We start from the raw sequence: 19,937 nt of genomic DNA on the forward strand, positions 1-19,937 counted from the left end.
CAGCAAAGAACTTACGGATGAATGATTAGGAAAACATAAGTTAGTAAGTACAAATCATTGTTTATTACCTATTTTTGAGTCATTTGTCAAATGATCATAATTTAAAAATATTTTATTCGTTTTATTTAAAATCATAAAAGAAAACTAAAGATATTATTATATTTGTATGGGTCATGTTTAATATAAAATATATTACCTTAGATAATGAAACGTCTAGCCGGATTAATATTATTTACGTGAAATACAGGTAGAGCAAGATTGAAGTGATCTTAGAGGGAGGCTTATGCCTTGCAGGCGACGTCATACAGCTGAGATGATGATGATGATAGGTTAACAATTTATTGGCAACTTTAGCAAGTGGAGTTGTTAAATGAGTGAACAAGGATTCGTTTGAATTAAATTAAATGTTAATGAATTCTGGGGACTTAATATAATCCGTCCAGAACAACTGAATAAGTACGTACAATTGACTAATAAAAAGCCCGACGCAGCGGTTTCAGTCGGAATATAATAAAAAAGTAATAATTTTATTGTTTGTGGTTCTAAACAGAAACATGGCTAAGAAATCTTAAAAATAGCTTTGCTGTTACAAGCCCGATTCGCGTATTTTTTGTTGATAACCGTCGACAGTATAATAAAACCGCTGTTCATTTGTTTCACAAGAATGTTTCATAGTTAAAATCGTAAAAAATTTAAAATATCACATTTATATTGTTTAAAGATTTATCTTATTTAGCATTATTTATATGTTTAGATTGGTAGTAATAGTGTATGTGGGTATTAAAATGATAAATACTTTTGAAAATATAGTTTAAAACATTCCACTTCCATTTCCAAACATTACGAATTATAGAGAGGAACGGTGTGCCTCAATGCCATCTATTTGAATAATAGATGAAAAATGTATTGTATGTATGTATGTATGAAATTGTAAATAACATTATAGATAGAGGAAGGCGATGAAAGGCGGATGATATGTAAGTGTTGAAAAGATAGACATTGTGAATGACGTAAGGAACGCACGAAACAATTTGTCAAGAATAGAAGGAGAATGAGAAAAAAATAAACTGACAAATTTATTTAATATACTTAATACTTACATGCCCGAATACTTAACGCCTCTACATGTGCAGGATGAACGAAAGGACCCCAAAAACGGAATCTGTTTAAAAAAAAAACTTTCTAGATAGAATTAGTAAATAAATTCAACAGAGAGAAAACATCAAAAATAAATTTTAATGTATTAAAAATAAGAGCAAATAATTAGTAATGAATAAGTAGTAATTGATAATAAATAATCCAGGGAAAAAAATAAATCAGGAATTAATAAACAAGCTTACGTTGGTCGCATAAATAAACATAAATAAGAAAGGAGTAAATAAATATAATTAATTGTAAAATAAAAGCTAAATGAAAAAAATATTTACTTTATATAAAAAGGCTCTGCCATTTGACGGCTGATGATTTCAGGTGACTGGTAAAAAAAACATGCCATGCAATGCGCGACGCTGCGAGCAAGTCATCGTGCAAACCTTGTCTTTGAATTTTTTGTTCAAGCCTCTACCAGTTAATAAAAACATTTTCAATTTGCTTCACACGAAAATGACATCTTGATTAAAACGTACATTTTGATATAATTAGTGAATATATTTACCCCATATAGCATTATTTACATATTTAGTTTAATTTTAGTGCATATGTTGGGAAAATTGTTAACAAAAATATATGTTGAATAAAAATACAAAATGTAGTTAAAGTTTAAATTTTTAAATACATATCCAAAGATTAAAAACGTAAAAAAATGTAAAAACGATTATGAAGTTTATAAGTTTGAATGTCGATTTTAAAATTCTCTTAAATCACATCATAATTTTTTAACAATTCTAAATAGATTTTTTTTGTGGATTGGTAGATAACCGGTTTCTAACACACAAGATCGGAAATTAAATTATTCCTAATATAATACCTAATCCAAATTCTTTTTTTTTTTTTGGACGATTATATTCTTTACGTACCTTGCTATTGAAAAGACTGTTACCGCAAAGTAATTATAGCAAGGCAAGGAAATTGTAAATACTTTTGAAAATATTGTTTTAAATGTTCCGTGCAATGCGCGAGGCTGCGAACAAGTCGTCGTGCAAACCTTGTCTGTGGCGTAGTGCGGGTCAGTTGCGGTCGCGTTGAGGAAGGTTGAATCGGGCGCACGCGCCGCCTGGCCTCATCACTGCGGTTTCGAGCGATCGCTGACCGTACTGCGCGTGTCGTGGCTTCGCCCCTCTTACCGCGCCCTGCACCCTTGCCTCTACGTTTTACAAGACGCCTTACATACCTCATAAAAATATTTCTTATTCCTATAATCCACCTTAAATAACGCCTTATTAAAATATAAAACTCGTGTAATTTTATAAAATACATGAGTAAGCCCGCCTTCCTGCTTAATAGTGAATTAGTGAAAATCAATCATTGTTATAAAATAGTGATTTCATTGAAATAGGTTTTGGTTAACTGAACAATAATACATACTGTGACCTAAGAACATATTACTAGTCAAAGAGAAAAGCAGATTATTAAAATTGATCAACAAAAAAATAGAATAAATTCAAAAATTAAAGGAATCATTTCTTAAAAAAGTACCAATAACGAGATGAAATCAGAAGTAAATAAATTTATCAAACTTGCCTTTTCGAGTCAATAGAAGTGAAAATTTCAGTAAATGTTTATTAGCGTTATGAAATATATTTTTTGATAAATTTAATTGTATTTTAGTTAACTGAACCTTTAATTAAATAAGTACTGTAATAGTTATTACTAAAAAAGATAACTAAAATTAATCTATAGAACAATAGAAAAAATAATAATGTTTAGGAATAATTTAAAAAAATCAAAAATATCAACATGAAATCTAGGGAAATTTAAAAAATTTAAAATATTAAGAAAAATCAATTGTATAATAAATAATTAATTAGATAACAGTACTGAAAAAAAATACTCGATATATAATGGTTGATAATATTGAATCAATCCATAATTTATCGTCTGTACAATATTAGTTAAAGGAAGAAAACAAAGAAAAGGTCATTTGCTTTGTCATTGTTATCTCAATATGTACATACATATACTACATCGTTATTGGTACCTATAAAGATTGCGACCGCCCGTTGTGTAGGCTGTATAAACCAAATTATGCACAAGTTCCAGAAATGACTTTTATGGAACAAAACTATATAATTTTGAAATGCTCCTAGCAATATCTTTTCGTCGAATTTAAAAAAAATTATGCTCCAATAACATATAATCAATGCTGAACAAAACTATTTTTTTAAATAAACTACATTTATAATATGAAATTACATCTGTATTGTAATACTACTTTGTATAATATTTAAAATATATATGTTATGGATAATATATTCTATTGCTTGTCCACGAATAAATACTAAAACATATAATTAAACGTTATGCAATAAAAGTTTATCGTCACAATTTCAGCTGGCAAAACATCTACTGCTGGACATAGGCCTCCACCGTATACTTTTATTAGGAGAGGGTGTGAGCGATCTGCATCCAGCGTGTTGCGACGACATTAACAAGGTTGTTTACTCTTGAGGGTGGACGTTTTACGCTGCGCTTGCCGCTCTGTTGTATCCACTCTAAAACCTTAAGGCCCTTGCAGCCATCTGTTCTGCGCACTATGTGGCCTGCCCACTTCAACTTGCTTATTCGTTGGGCTATGACGCTTACTTTTGTACGTCTTCAAATCTAGCATAGCCCACTTCATGGTCATTGTGAGCTTGCCAGTGAGGACTTGAGTGGGAGAACACGTTATAAAGTGATAGATCAATAACACTAACAGTATTAACTTATGCTAAATAATATATTTTGTACTCTCCATGTTCCTTTATTTATCACGTTTGTAGTCGATATTGATTGCCATCTTGTTTGGTATTGAGGTTTTTTTGTTAAAGAAAACTGGGGCTTGGCGACTTCTAATTCGAACATATAATGTAACGGCCTGAGATGAAGCTGCCGAGGAGACTGCTCTTTGAATAGAGCACTAAATATTGCACACTTCTTCACTTAACAACACAGATCTTCAAAACCGATATACATAGATCGTTCGCCATTCGTCTGAATATGTGTATCTTTGAAACATGGCCCAGAATAATGCAATTTTATCTAGGATAATAAAAGCAAATTCTAACTATAGCCTAATTAACCAAACTGTTTCGTTACCTACGATGCTCATCCAAACAAAATACTGTAAATAATGAACAATTATTATTATTTCATATTTTTACACTTAGATAGTACACGTAAAATTAAAAAATAACGCGTACCAAGGATGAAGATGCCGGATACAGACCACTTCCAGCTAGTCTTATTGAAAGTCTATGGGGAAATCTATATCCAGCAGTAGATGTCCTATGGCTGAAATGATAATGATGATAATAAGCCGTCAATGTTGACTTAATATCGACTAAGAGAAAAAAATAACCTAAAATGTTTATTGTAATAAAAATATTCTTTGCACGCTGCTATTTATTGACATCAATGAAACTAACTAGTAAATATTAGAATTTAAAGGTTTTATCGTATATACGTTTATAATAATTTATAAGCATATATACGATTTAAAACGATTAGAAACGTATATACGGTTAAATAATTCACTAAAGTTAATACTTTAATGATTTATTTAACCGTAATTTAAAAAAAAAAATCACACAATTAGCGTGACTGTCATAGTTCCTTTATACATATCTGCGAGTATAAAATTTCTAATTACATACTTAGACATGTATAACACAAATGCATGTTATACTTATAAGAATAAGTAACAAGTTATAAACTTTAACTAGTCAATTTTATACGATTCGATTTTAGAGGTTAGAGAAGTAGTTATATATATTCTTTTTTTTTAAACTAATAGTAATTATGCACGACTTTTTGCTACTGACAAAGCATTCAATAACCTGACAACGACTACCTGCCTGTCATTACCATACTTTATTTTGAGTCCACAGCCATTTATAACTTCAGTTCCAAAGATTTTTTGTCTTGAGACATGTAAGATCAATTTTTTAAGTCTTATAAAGTAAAACATAGGAACGATATAGGCTTCGTAAATACGATGTTTACAAGTAACTTTATTTTTAATTATGATTACATATCTAAATCATTTTATAGATTATTACGTAAAATATCGTGAAAGAGTTGAATGCAACTTGGGTGTTCGTATTAGTAACGGCTCGTTCATACATACGATACTTCTTATAAAACATTTTAAAACTATATTAATATTAATTTCAATAAAAAAAAATACTGGTTTATAATTTGTGACCTGTCAATGATGTAAATGTACTTTTAATAAATGCTCTTAGATAAGCTTTGTTGGTTATGCCTTCGATTTACTTAAAAAAAAAAGAAAGTTGTACGTTTCGATTTTCAAATGTTCAGTTAAAACTCAAAGGAATATTATTCTATAGTGTTATTTTATTATCGCTTACGAGCAAAAGAACATGTTGCAAGTCATTGTTACATAATTCGTTTGTTCGATTACGCTTTATCAATACTTACGCAGAATGTTTGTTTTCTTTTCTTGACAGCCATATTTAATGAATCTTATACATTTTCATTCTTTATCGTTTTTGTATAAATTTAATTTAAAAGGAATTTGTCATTATGAGAGAAACATTGATATAAAACATTTAAAGGTTATGCCGGATTGAAAATATTAATGTAATGTTTCTATCAGTTTTTCATTTCAAAATAGATGATAAATTATTAAGAGAAATTTATACTTTCTGTTATTTTTTTTGTAGTGATTAAAAACGTACACAGGAAAATCACAAACTAAAATTAAAAGGATAAGACTTATTAAAGATAAAAATATTAGAATAGAAATTAGAAGAAATAAAAATTAAAGAACAACTAAGTTAGGTCCACTTTAAAATTTTAATACATTTCAAGCCGTACACTTTAATAAAAACATAAGATTTAAAAAAAATCGACGTTGTAAAATGACTGAAAATACAGATGTTTTAAAATAAAACAAATATTTAACAAAAACAAAATATTTAACTTAACAGAATTTTCATAACTTTTTTCAAAGGATGTTCTTATTATGTGTATTCCGACCTCTGTCTTTTAATGATTTTAATTATATGGAATATTATTACTGGAAATGGGACAAACAATTCCTGTTTATGTGTATAACATCAACATTTTATAACATCTAAACTGAATACAGTGGTATAATGTTGATAAAAAAATTAAAATGTGTCATAAACACCACATTCTCTTTTTGAAAATACTTTAACTAATAAATATTAAATAATGTCAACAAATAACTTAGTTTAGTTAATCATATAAGAACTTTTAAAATTTTAAATATTCATTTCTCAATTAATAATGGTATGCGAGGGCCAATAGGAAACTCCGTAGAATTCGGCCGGGTCTCATCGACCTTTATAACATATACATTGCCCTAGACAAGCAGACACAAAATATAAGTATGGAAGGTAGCGAACGGGAGGAGTCAACAAGTCACGCACGCGCACTGTGGCGGAGAGTTCACACGCGCTTCGAAACCGCGGTGGGCCTCCACGTGGTGCCCCGCCGCCGCTGCGCTACTCGCCGCTGCCCTCTCGGTCAACCTTCAACAGAACCGCGGTAGTCTGTCGTATGTACGTTGTATAATATAGCTATACTGCCATTATTATTGTTCCTGACCCAACATCAGCGGTTTTGTATACAGCACTGCATTAGTGTGCGTGTTCATTTTGTGATTTTGATTTAAAACAATTTATAACACATACTATTATATTTTGATAGATATATTTAATATAATCATAGTAATAATCAAACTTTTTACTTTATGTTGAGTTTCATTAATTATTATCATGCTTATTTAAAATATTATTTTCTTGTTTTAAATTCGATGGTTAGTTTTAATAAAAGAATAAATTGGAGATAATAATAAAGTGTCAGTATTATATATATGGAAATTACATTTTTATGTCTTATAATATTGTTTTGAAAATTATAAATTCAATTGAAAATAATTAAATCCATTTTCGATTTTTAAATAATTTATATAACAAAAGTGACATTTATCTTTATTAAAAACTTTAAAATATATATAAAGCTTTTTGTGACAAAGAACATATATAACAAATTGTACCGAAGCTAAATAATTTATTTTATTGAGGCACAGAAAACACAGTCATTATATTACTCACACATTTAAAACAAGCGCCAACACGGACAAACTCTTGTCAGTATAATAGCAATCAAGAGGGCTGTGTGCGGTGTAGAGGAGAGCGGAGGACACACGCGTTGGCTCTGGCTTGCGAATTCCGCATTCGGCCGTGGACCGTCAGTCGGGTGTGCGCTAGCTTAGTTGTCTAAATAAGAAATCGCAACCTACACCAACATCGACGCCATTGAACCACACTTAACAAAGTTTCTATAAACGCTAACAAAAATGATAGGTGAGTCTTCTAAACTGATTTATTATCCACCAAGTTATATTTTATAAGTATATTTTTTATAAAGCGTCTATTAAATTAATATTAATTGATTGATTTTAACAAGTATAATTATGTATAAAATCGTTGTTCTAATTTGACAGTTTTTTTTTTCTATTTTTTAATTAATTTTGTAATTAAATTATTATAATATGCAATAAACTTACAGTATATATCTATATGTAACAAGTATATGTTAAATAATATTATTTACCAAGCATACGTACAAGTAAAATATAAAATTCCGTGTTTTAATTAGGTTTACGTTCATGTAGATAACCATACCCATACTCTACAGATATAATATTAATGTATTGCACGAGGCTAAAACGAAAGTGGGGGAAGTGCGCGGGGCGAGGTTCAGTGCGGATACGGGGTCGGCGGCCCAAACACGTGGAGGCGCGTACCGCGGCACTATCGGGCCGAAACCGAGGTACCGGCCTCCACGTGCTGTCAGAGGACATTCACTCTGCCTTGTTCCTCGCGCCTCTCTACCCGTTCGCGCCCCTTTATGGCCCTGTATGTGCATCCTGATTTTCCTGATCGCCGCATGCCGTCCACAACAGACATTGCACTGTGAACGGTCGTCGCGATTATACGTGTTCAACTATTTTATATAATAGCCGGCTAATAAATAATGAACTATATTCCGTCTCCTGACATTAAAACAAATCGTTCGACAGGCGAAGACGAGCGTGCACACCAGTGTGGAGAATGCGGGCTGACGCTTTCGACGCGCAGCGCGCTCACCGCTCACGCCCGCTCCCATCGGGTGGCCGCCGACGCTCACCGTTGTGATGTCTGCCACAAAACTTTCGCTGTCCCCGCGCGACTCGTGCGACACTATCGGACCCACACAGGTGAACGGCCTTTTGAATGTGAATATTGCCACAAGATGTTCAGTGTTAAGGAGAACTTGCAAGTACATCGACGAATCCACACCAAGGAGCGCCCATATCGCTGCGGCGTCTGCGGCGCAGCCTTCGAGCACTCGGGTAAACTTCATCGTCACGCCCGTATCCACACCGGCGAGAGGCCGCACGCTTGCCCGCATTGTCACAAAACGTTCATACAATCTGGCCAGCTGGTCATTCATTTGAGAACTCATACTGGAGAAAAACCCTATCGGTGCCCTGCACCCGGCTGTGGAAAAGGATTTACCTGTTCGAAACAACTAAAAGTTCATTCTCGCACGCATACAGGCGAAAGGCCATACACCTGCGATATATGTCTCCGTGACTTTGGCTACAACCATGTTTTAAAACTACACCGCTTTCAACATTACGGTGAACGCTGTTATCGTTGCACAGTGTGTGATGGAACATTTAATACAAAGAAACAAATGGAAGCTCATATCTACAAAGAACACGGGGCGGAAACGCCACGAGCTCCATCGTCTATGACGGTGCAGATGACTGGAAATGGAAATGCCATGTGTGATATAGTAGAAGCAGCTTTACAACAGTTGCCACCGACGCCACCGAGTTCCCCGCCATCACCACCATGCGCCATTATCCCGACAACCATCGTGTCGTCATACACCGCCCCCACCCCCACCCTCACACCCGTTCCTATCCCCGCACCCACCCCTTCCCCTTCTCCCCCAACAACGAGCATACATTTCACTCTCGCTCCTTCCTCACTCCCACCTAGAAAGCGAAAGCTTATTCCTCATCCCGATTCAATACCCATTCCCGTTCCCGTTCCCGTGGTACGTCACACTTCAGTAATACAATTCGCCCCTCCCGCTGCCGATTCATCGTAGCATAATTTAAATTTGAATCTGTAATTGAATTCTGTTGTAATATACTTAGTCGCAAGGGCTTAATTCTAATCGAAGGCTGTATAATATAAGGACTGCATTAGTTCATTTGTAGCTCTAGTTTAGTACGGTGTAGATGTGGTATTTTCAAGTATTCTGAAATTCTCTGTTAAAGTAAGAATAATTGTTTAATAAAATAATTGAAGACTAATTAGTTCTTTAAATAAAATATTTGTGCCGTTAATGTTAATTAGGCTAAGTTTTGTATTTATCTTTTATGTTTTAATCGTAAGCAATGAATATCATAAACTCGACTTTCATGTTTCATTAACTTAAATAAAAAAATTGGTAATATTTATGGACATGGCATTTCTTTATTTAACCAAAAAATTACAATTTCAACTGTGTTAACCCCAATCCTAATAATATTCCTGATTTCAACATTTACAACAACAATTGCAAATAAGATTATAAGTTCCATAAGGATATTAAAGCACGATTTTAAAATAAACAAAAAATAAAATATTTATACGATTTGTATTAATTGTAAAGGATTTCTCTGAATTTTCTCTGAAACCTTTATTGGAAAAAGGGCATTGAAACTGGTAAGTTCATTTTGTTATCAGCATTGATGTCTTATAATGTGTTTGTCAAATTTGGAAATTGATAAAAAAATAAATTTTCCACTTTACAAATTTACTAGAATATGAATAATGGCTTTTCAGTTACATTACGTACGTTATATGAAAATAATTTTCAAATTTAGATTACAAAAAACCTCGTAAATATGCGTACACAATGAATTCAAGAATAACTAGTTAAATCACTAAAGCTAAATTGATAATATGATTTCAGATTTCGCGCGCAATGTTGCTCTTCAGTAGTGTTGTCAATGAGACATATTTTTGCAATAAATTAAAAATTCCCTAAAATACAGAATTAATGGTAACGGCGCTTAAATTATTTTTTATGTTGAAGTAGATATAATTTCAATTTAAATATATATATATATATATATATAAATATATATGCGTTCAAAATTTTTATTTACTTAACCATAATAATATATTGCAGATACTATCGCTCTTCTCAGTTTTCATTTATGTGAAATTAATTGAAATAAGTATTTTATTTGATTCACTGTCAGTTAAAGTTGAAGTAGAAGATACTGAAAAATAAATCCTTAAGATACAGAAATGTCAACATCTATTACTAAATATAATATTATAGCTAAAAATTATGCTTTTTAACATTATGCGTTTTATATATGTGAGATACAGTTTTGATATCAAAAGGGAAACCGAGATAATTAATTTTAAATATTATTTATAATTTATCGGATATGAAAGTTAAAAACGGAAAAACACAATAATGGTTTTTAAAAATTTATTACGTATGAAATTTATTTTAGTAATTTTTATCATTTATTTTAGTAAATTTTATCATATCTTTCAATGTATTTTACACATTTTGACATACTTATACCACACAGTCTTTCATTTCCCTAGGATAACAAATTTAACAGAAGTAAAAATGTTTTCAATCCTTGAATCTATATTTTACTCTTCTTCATTGTACTCTATGGTTTTATTCTGTCAACGGACCTAAAATGTTTGACGCTAACGCCATATTTGTTTTGCAAATGTCAAGTGAAAAAACCCGCCGGTTTCCTATCTGTCAATATTTTGTTGCTAAATTATAAAGTTCTTCATATTATCTTAATTTAGCACAATAATCACAAAGCCAAAATGGCAAGTATTAATATTTTCTACATTTACTATGTTTTCTTTGAATTAAACTTTCTTTATTTTTGATAAAAAAACAATAAATTATTACTAATACTTGTTTAATCTTTTGTGTTTATATTTACAGACGATCGGAAAGAATAATAAAATGCAACAGCATATTAACTATAGAGTAAGGGTTATTTTACAAGATTCCAGAACATTTATAGGAACGTTTAAAGCCTTTGATAAGCATATGAATTTAATATTGGGCGATTGTGAAGAGTTCAGAAAAATTAAATCTAAAAATAGCAAAACTGCAGATAGAGAAGAAAAGAGAACTTTGGGTTTTGTCCTTCTCCGTGGAGAAAACATAGTGTCCCTTACTATTGAAGGTCCACCACCACCAGAAGAAGGATTGCCCCGCGTACCATTGCCGGGTGCAATCGGTGGACCAGGGGCAGGAAGGGCAGCGGGCCGGGGAGCAGGTCCTGGAGGACCACCGCCTGGTCTTCAAGGGCCAGCAAGAGGCGTCGGAGGTCCGTCACAACAACATATGGCACCAGGATCACGAGGACAACTTTCAGCGCCACCTCAAATGCGCGGTGGCCCTATGATGGGTGGTCCTCCGCCAGGTATGATGGGCGCACCGCCAGGGATGGGCCGTGGCGGTCCTGGCAATCGTGGGCCACCGGGCATGCGCCGTTATTAATTTTAAGTTTAGTGATTTTTTTGTGTAAACACATAAAAGAGTGCATTTTTAAATATACATTAATTATTAGTATATAACAGTTATTATTATTCCTCAGTAAAAAAAATCCTTAAAATATTTTTATTTTTTCTTTCAAAGTATTTTTGAGAATATTATTTAGTTTTTCAGATTTCATTTACTATTCCTTTGGGGCTACCTAGTACTTCCGCAAGCAGACTGTTTTCTGTGTAAAAGGACTATAAATAGCAATGTACTTAATAGGTAAAGTTTTTCAGATATATTTCATGTAATATTTTGATATCAATCTAAAATATTAAAACCAATAACTTTAAACAAAAATCCTGTGTAAGTTGAAACATTCTTAAAGGACTTACATTTATTCTTTATATGCACAAAAATTACTTCTTATATTTAACTATGAAGTGAGTTTTAATTATGAATAATGTGTATAATTGTTTTGCCAAAGCTTGACAAAATAATTCATCGGAAGTATCCATATATTCGTTTATTTTTTTCAAAAACAAAGAAATGGGTCTCTTAGTAGTCTTGCATATTACAAGATGATTGACTTTATAAACCTGTTTAAAACATATTGATTGAAAAAAATTTAAGAGTAATTCATCCCCTTAATACTCTACTGACTCTCATTAAAATGAACAAAAATCGTATGTATAACACATACATACGGGTTTCTATTTAATATAGAAAGTACGCCTGTATATTCAAGTGAGAAGACTGGTTTGAGAATGAGTTCTAGAAATTTTTACATTTAATGCTTTTAGAATTTAAATTTTTCAGTGGTTTCAAGTATCTCATATCTAGTTCTAGTTTTCTACAAAGTATTTATTCTTTACATTGCAAACATTGCATTGACTTTCTTCGGTTGCTGCTCCGTTATGACATGATTGTTGGCTTTGGATCATCTACAACTGGTATGATCAGTTCTCGCAGTTCGAATAATTGAAACAGTTAAATAAAATTTCAGTTTACCTACTCTGTGTTGACGGCTTATAATTTGGAGTTGATTTAGGTAACCAAGCAAAATATATTTCAAACAATTAATTTCAGAAACATACAAATTTGGAGCTTGTACTGTCTATCATGTACTTGATATTGTTGTCTGATATAAAATCTATTGATTTAAGAAATGTGTATATGGCAATATCCAAGTATTAAATATGATTTTTTCTTGAATTTGATATTCGACATTGCCAATTCAATTTTAGTTTTGTGTTTTTTTATATTTATAACTGAAACTTGCTACACTTAAATGTTATTTTTGGTTATAGAACAGTATTTGTGTGACAGCTAATTATGTATTAAGATCACTAGCTTGATTAAATATACTGAAGTTCCACATTGCAGGTTTAATTCTCTATACAAATACTTTTTATGTTTACCTAATATTAAAAAGAATTAAAGATTTACAAAATGTAGGTTTATTTTTATAATAATAACTATTGTAAATATATTAAATGTAAATGTGGTTAAGGTTACAAAGTACGGTCAACTGGGTACCGGAAACACACACACAGCAGTTAATCAAGATTAAAATGCTGATAACAATAATATATAGTACAAAAAATATTCGAGTAACTAAGAAATACTAACAATTTTACTTATTATTATTAATACATTTTCTAATACTTCGTAGGGTATTATTTCTGTAGAAGTACTTGCATTTACAATGTCGATAAATAAATCACAAGGACACACATCAAGTGTTTGTGGCATCATTCTTAAAAATCCATGTTTGTCACATTTGTACGTCGTCGGTTCTCGTGTCGTAAAAATATCAATATAATTTTTTACCCTCCAAAAATATAACTTACAACGTTGTGTAACAAAAGGCATTACAATAAAAACTGATTTTTTATATATTTTTTTTAATTATTAAGGGCTTGATTTGATTATTTATAACTAAGACGGTACATCTATCGTGTCATTTAGTTACATATGGTATTAAATATATAATATGAACCCATTATTTCTCAGCACCTTACAATAAATCAATGACAATAACCACAAGATGGATGGCATCGTTTCCCGTCGACACCACATCTGCAACCCCCTGATGTGTCACCGCGTCCGCCGGGTCCCCAGCGTCGACCGCGCGTCACCCAACAAATCTCCGTTTTACAGGCTGAACATTTTACCCAATCACAGCCCCACTTCTTTGTAATGACAGCTTGACATTCTGGACACTTCAAAGCTTCTCCGCGACGTATCAGAGAATTAAGGAAAGACTGTGTGCTCGCGTCTGTTTCATTGGTCTGAGCTGCAAAAACAGCTGTTCGCAATTTTTGTTGATATTGTTCACAAGTTTCATCTTCATGAATTGCCTGAAAGAATAAAACAGTTCGATAATAGGTTAATGGAGTTTCTGCCTGATCAGTTATTATTGTTTGTACAACAAAAATAACCTTGAGAAGCAGATTAGAGTCAAAAATGAAATCGAGATAAAAATGTACTAAATGTTTTCCTTAGTGTCTCTCTTATTTTATTTTTTTAAATAATGATGATTTTGAAGATCCTTTGGTCTTTTTATAGTTTAACATTATACTATTTTTTTCTTCATTTCATATGTTTTTTTCATATAACAAATTGTAAATTTGAGACAAATACTAATTTCTATGTGTTTTATTTTAAATGTTTCCTTTGTTATTTTTTATATATTTATCGTATACATAAATTTTAATGGTTATTTAAAAGGATCGTTACCAAACAAAAATGTTTTACCTGACATGGCACACAGTTGTCGCATTTGCAGACCGGACATGGAAATTTTCTGACACCTGGATCACAAAGAGCCCAGCCCGTACAATCGCGGGTGCGACAATGAAATGCATTTCCAGTTCCACATTCAGCAGTGGCCAATCCGCGAGCCAACCATCGCTCGTACTCCTCGGTTGATAACAAGGCTCGGATTTCCCGATCTTGAAAGACACCAGGGCATCCCATTGTTGGGCATGACACGGTAGGTTCCTCACAATGCCGTACAACGTCTGTGAGACATTCCTTACAGAATGAATGGAGACATTCACGTAATACAACCCCTTTTCCAGTTTGACATTCATCCATGCAAACCTCGCAAACAAATGTTTCGCTGTTGGGAACAATTGCTTGTTGCTCTAGCTTCATAAGTTCCGTGTAAACCTCACCACCTTTCTCAACAGTTAATACTGGCTTATCTGGTTTTTGTTCATTTACTTGACTACCACTAACTTCCTTGTTTGTCTCTGTAAAGTAATTTTATATGTTTGAAAATAAAAAAAACAATGATAAATCTTAATTATAATCTCTGAACCATGCTTAAAAAGATACAAATGTGTTAGGGATAATAAAGTATTTTAGACAGCTTTTGTTAGCATAATATTTCGCTACACGTCAAGCATAAATTTCGTTTTTAATTCATCTTTGAACAGCTACTAAACGAAGTACACGTTAAAGTGTCGAACGATCTTTTCCCTACATTCAAAAATTTTGACTTTATGTCCACTTCACTCAATAATAGTTAAAAAAAGAAAATTTGTTTTGAGTATAAGAAAAAATTATGCTTGATGATTAGATATACGCGCTATACAAAAAGATCATACCTAAAATTCTTTATATCAAGATCTTTGTTTTATACATAAATTTTAATTTTTATAATATATGCAATTTGTGAAGTTTCATTCAGTCATTACAAACACTACATTTGTATGTTCTCAGACCACAGTCGCTCAACGAGCCAGATGGTTATTATCGAAATTTCTTTACGAGATTGAATGATGATTAAGAAAGTCCATAACCGACATAGCTTAGTGAAATGACAAGTTGAGTAGTAAGCCAGTCACATAGCATGCAAAAGAGATTTCCATTGGGCCATTAAGGTTCTAGAATGGAGACCAAGTATCCGGCAAGCGCCGCGTACGATGTTCACCGAGGTGGACAGACACAACCTTTTTGGAAAATTGGGTGCAAAGTGCTTCCAATCGTTCTTATTGGAAATCTAGAATAAGGCCCATATTCAGCAGTGGACGCCCTACAGCTGAAATGATGATTATCTGTTTTTCGAATACATTACCGTGCCAACGTTATAACATTACGCGATACTTTTATTTATATTTTAATTGTCTGCACTTACCAGGTTCTACTACACATAAGTAAAATGGTGCTACTAAGTCCGGTCCCGCTAGTGTCACTAATGGAGTAGTGTCTTCCAAACAAAGAGTTTGTCCAACTATCCAACGCTGTAAATGTGATCCCAGTCCCAAAAATGTTTCCGCTTGTTGGCGAAGATCACCCATAGTTGCATATCGTACTATTGATAAAGATATAGGTCCACGAGTTGTTTCTTTATCCTCTATCCATATTTGAATGCTGAAATCGAACATAAAAACTGTATCACTATTCATTTTGCTACTTAGTAAATAACAAAAACAAGAAAAAATAATTTGATAATTTATTTTCATTGAAATAAATAAGTATCATAATAACCAATCCTCCGTTTAGTAAAAAAGGTTTTTACCATCATTATCCCAAAAAAGTACCACTCTTTGTCTCATACACTTCCTATATTGTATAACTTCTTTTTGTGTACTAAACAGGCCATATCAAATACTTACGAAATTTTATTATTTTCCTTTGAATTATTATTCAATTTTGAAGTTTCTCGATTAGTGTCGTTGGTAGCAATATTTTGTTTATCTTTTAAGTCGCAATTTCCTATTGCTTTGCTAATTGAAGTCGAAGTTTGCGTAATAGTACTTTTAGTTGAACCTAATTCTTGCTTCATCGATTTGTTATCAGTTTGTGTTTGGTGGTTTTTTTCGGATAGACCACTTTGCAAAGCTTTGTTTGTCTCGCTTTCTTTAGGTTTGGCAGAAGAATGTGTAAGTCCGGAACATCCAGAGAAGTTTCCAATAATTTGTGAAGAAAATGATAAAACTGAACACGACAAGCGTAATTTTGCAAGTTTTACAGCAGCATCGGCTGCAGATTGTTCGTCACCTTTCGCTATCGATTGCTCCAACTGATTCACTAGCTCTCTTCTTCTCGAATGATGATCGATTTTACTTAAATATTCATACGGTTGTTCTTTTGATGATGACGGCGTTACACCTAAGACTTTGCACACTGAGGTATTTGTATTATATAGATTATTGAAATCTATCTTAGAAGATGACGATTCTGCTCTTTCTTTGTCAGTTGGCTCAGAAATCTCTTCAATGGACGTAAGAGGTTTTTGTGATGTCGAAAGTGTAGCTGGATGTTGTGAAACAATTGAAGATGTTTTTATCTTTTCATTAATATTGTTTGATCCGTCATTCTTTTCATTTTTCTTTGCGTAACTACTCTGTATAGGTCGATATCCAGGGTTCAAGAGAGATGAAATCCTTAGAGGGGTATGAATATCGGATGTTTGACTTGATGATGAATCTTTTGAATTTTCTAATATTGTTGTATTTTCGTTATGTGTTAATTTAAAGAAATGCACATTTGTACTCTGTTCATTAGGAGAACTATTAGTAGGCAACTTTTTACGAACAGATTTTTCCGCTTTTCTTTCGTCGGGTGTCGTTTTTAGTATATTACTGCAGAAATTTTCAGCAGACTTTATTGGAATACTTTTTGGTTTTAAATTACTGAAATCTTTTTCGGCTTTTATTTGCACATCTTTATTAATTAAAAGAGAGTTTTTTGTATTGACTTCTGCATCGTTTTTGTTATGTGTTTCTGTATGAACCTCTGATGAATTATTAGCTTGATAAAATTCTGACTGGACTTGTTGTTTTTTTTCGCTATTTAAATCTCCAATTTGTGTTTTTAACAATAAATGGCTTGAATTATTAAATCTTGTGGTTTCGTCTCCGCTCTTTTCATTTGTGCTTTTCGGTAAATTAATTTTAATCAATGGTACGTTAATTTCTCCGTTTGTCACAGAAATTTCATGGTTGGTTAAATACGTTTTACTTTCACTTTTTGTGCCTACTTGTAAATCTTTTTCTTGAATATTATTTTTAGTCATTTTTGGGGATAGCTCACGTTTATTTTCATTATTTATGGTTTGAATTTGGGATGCCGTTTCTTCAGTTTCTATATCAGTACGTACTTCACTATGCGGTGGTGCTTGATTGGATGTTACTACGTCAACATTTTTTTTAATGTTTAATTGTGTTTTGGCATTATCCGAAATTTTAACGAAAGCATTACTTTTTGATTCAACACTTGATTTGTCCAATGAACTCCCTATGCGCAAAGTTGGGCTTTCACTAACAATAGCGTATGGCTTAGACTTTTTGGGCAGAGAATGTTTCATTTCTTTTAACATTTCTTTCAGTTTTTTCTTATCATCGTTTTCGTATTGTTTACTTGACGATGCTACTTTACTTTGGTCTGTTTGAGTATAAATATTTGTCCCTACATGTGGAAGATTTAAGTTCGTGTTAGAAGACTCGGTTAACTGTGTGCTCTTTCTAACACAATACAAACAAGAGGATACAGCAGCATCATATTTCCTTAAGCATATTGTACAAATCCATTGGTCCGCAGATGATTTCGAATCCATATTGTCCAAAGGCATATTAACATTACCTTGTAATAACTTTAATTTTTTCTTTTCGACTATTTTGGCTGCTTGCTTATCTAACTCGCTGATGTTTGGTAACAACTTAACATAATTAGATTCTATAGCAGAATTTCTTTTTCTATTTTCAAAGAGTTGTTTTAAGAAATTTTTATCAGCTTTAATTTTTTCATGTTTTTGGCTCTCAAATCTTTCATTTTTTACGTCCACCGTAACATTTGTATTTGATTTATTGGATGATCGCAATTCCGAATCAGTTTTTGTATTCATATCCTCTAATTGCATCTTAAGTTTACTTCTGTCCATTAGGTTGTTAGGCGGTTTTGGAGCCTGTCGTTTTCTGGAAAAACTCCTAGGGAGTGAATTTGACACCGCAGGAGGTAAAGGAGCACGTCTTTTACCGGGTACGTAAGGCGCTCGTCTTTGAAAAATTTCGCTGGTCGCTCTTCGTCCACGTTCAATGTTATCGACGTTCTCTAAAATATTTCTGTGGGCTGATGGTAAACTGAAAGCGTCGTATCGATCGGTTTCGTCGCCTTTAAATAATCCGTATTTTCTGTGAAGAGTTAAGCCATGTTCTCTTCGCTTACGAAAATTTTTATCGCGCACTCTTTTCTTATATGAATCTGTGGGAGGGCCTAGCGGCGGTAGAACGATCGGCTCTGTATTTGTTTTGTAGTTGAAAGGTTCTAAAAACGCAAAACTTGCAGCTGTACGATCAGATCCGGCACTGGAAAGGCTGTCGCTTGATACAGAATTCTCGTCACGTCGGAGCCAAGAAAACAACGTCCAGATACCCCCGGAAAGAGGACGCGGGCGGACTGCCTCCGTGTTGATATTGCCGTTCATCACCTGGAAAATTGTATTCAAATTATATTAAAAGTAACCATAAACGCGTATTCAAAAATTTAACCAATATTTCATTTGTCTTTCAACGACTAATCTAAAATAAATACATGGATACTTACACACTGCAAAATGATGAGATGTTACAAATACCAAAAACTAGAACATATTAACCTCGATATCGCACCAGCTGTGATATATTTAAAACTAAGTTAGCATCTCTCATTATTAATGATTGAGAGCGAAGGTTAAAGCATAAGTCAAACACCGGCAACGATCATGAGGCAACAACTTTTGTCAACGACCACAATTGTCAGTAATAGAATTAGTCCCTGGCGCAAAGGAGAGCGCAGTGGCGAACAAAGCGAGGTCGCGTCGCCACTGAGCCGAACTGCAGCGTCTCACCGCCCGCGCCTCTATTTTTAGCGTAACTTCGCGATTCCGTTTTTGCTATTTCTATTTCGTTTTTAAGCGCCTGGCCCCACTTAAATTTGGACACTTCCCGATTTTTAAGGAACGCAGTTAATGTAAATATGTTCTACTGTTAATCTAAAAACCAGAAGCGATGAGTAACACGTTGTACACAACTCAACTCAACTTTTTATATTCAAACTAGGTTTTTAAGCAATTTAGAGCTGAAAATAGTTTCAATTATTTTAGATCGTGACTTAAATTTATTGATGCATCAGAAAGAATAAGTAATTACGCGTAATACCATTTTATTAGAAATACTCGAATTCTTTAATATCAATATCTAGTAGAACCATGATGAAATGTATTTTTAAACTTGATTCAT

At 32.8% G+C, this 19,937-nt stretch overlaps 3 protein-coding genes across 3 annotated transcripts; 2 read left to right on the plus strand and 1 right to left on the minus strand.

Annotated features, from left to right (window-relative positions):
* Nucleotides 1–7,316: 7,316 nt before the first annotated feature.
* Nucleotides 7,317–9,600, plus strand: LOC137922482 (Krueppel homolog 1-like). The gene is made up of 2 exons (XM_068765497.1): nt 7,317–7,493; nt 8,213–9,600. Exons 1-2 carry the CDS (start codon nt 7,487–7,489, stop codon nt 9,292–9,294), a joined length of 1,089 nt encoding a protein of 362 aa, XP_068621598.1. The 5' UTR covers nt 7,317–7,486; the 3' UTR covers nt 9,295–9,600.
* A 1,298-nt stretch (nt 9,601–10,898) lies between these two features.
* SmB (small ribonucleoprotein particle protein SmB) lies at nt 10,899–11,804 on the plus strand. Its single transcript, XM_068765264.1, has 2 exons — nt 10,899–11,042; nt 11,164–11,804. Exons 1-2 carry the CDS (start codon nt 11,040–11,042, stop codon nt 11,725–11,727), a joined length of 567 nt encoding a protein of 188 aa, XP_068621365.1. The 5' UTR covers nt 10,899–11,039; the 3' UTR covers nt 11,728–11,804.
* Nucleotides 11,805–13,187: 1,383 nt separating this feature from the next.
* On the minus strand, nt 13,188–19,460 carry LOC137922023 (mucin-4-like). The gene is made up of 5 exons (XM_068764854.1): nt 19,264–19,460; nt 16,335–19,147; nt 15,854–16,089; nt 14,467–14,966; nt 13,188–14,069 (listed from the first exon to the last, which is right to left on the minus strand). Exons 2-5 carry the CDS (start codon nt 19,142–19,144, stop codon nt 13,737–13,739), a joined length of 3,879 nt encoding a protein of 1,292 aa, XP_068620955.1. The 5' UTR covers nt 19,145–19,147; nt 19,264–19,460; the 3' UTR covers nt 13,188–13,736.
* Nucleotides 19,461–19,937: the final 477 nt, after the last annotated feature.

The sequence above is a fragment of the Battus philenor genome, unplaced genomic scaffold (genome assembly GCF_028537555.1).
Source record: "Battus philenor isolate CCGP_79_NKW_IND1 unplaced genomic scaffold, ilBatPhil1.0.hap1 SCAF_2, whole genome shotgun sequence".
Taxonomy (NCBI): Eukaryota; Metazoa; Arthropoda; class Insecta; order Lepidoptera; family Papilionidae; genus Battus; species Battus philenor.

What these genes read in the sequence shown, in the direction of transcription:
- LOC137922023 (XM_068764854.1), bottom strand. Translation starts at nt 19,144, where the DNA reads ATGAACGGCAATATCAACACGGAGGCAGTCCGCCCGCGTCCTCTTTCC. An exon ending in AAGGAAAATAATAAAATTTC is followed by an intron (nt 16,090 to 16,334) that starts GTAAGTATTTGA and finishes GTTCGATTTCAG; the next exon opens with CATTCAAATATGGATAGAGG. An exon ending in ACAACTGTGTGCCATGTCAG is followed by an intron (nt 14,070 to 14,466) that starts GTAAAACATTTT and finishes TTATTCTTTCAG; the next exon opens with GCAATTCATGAAGATGAAAC.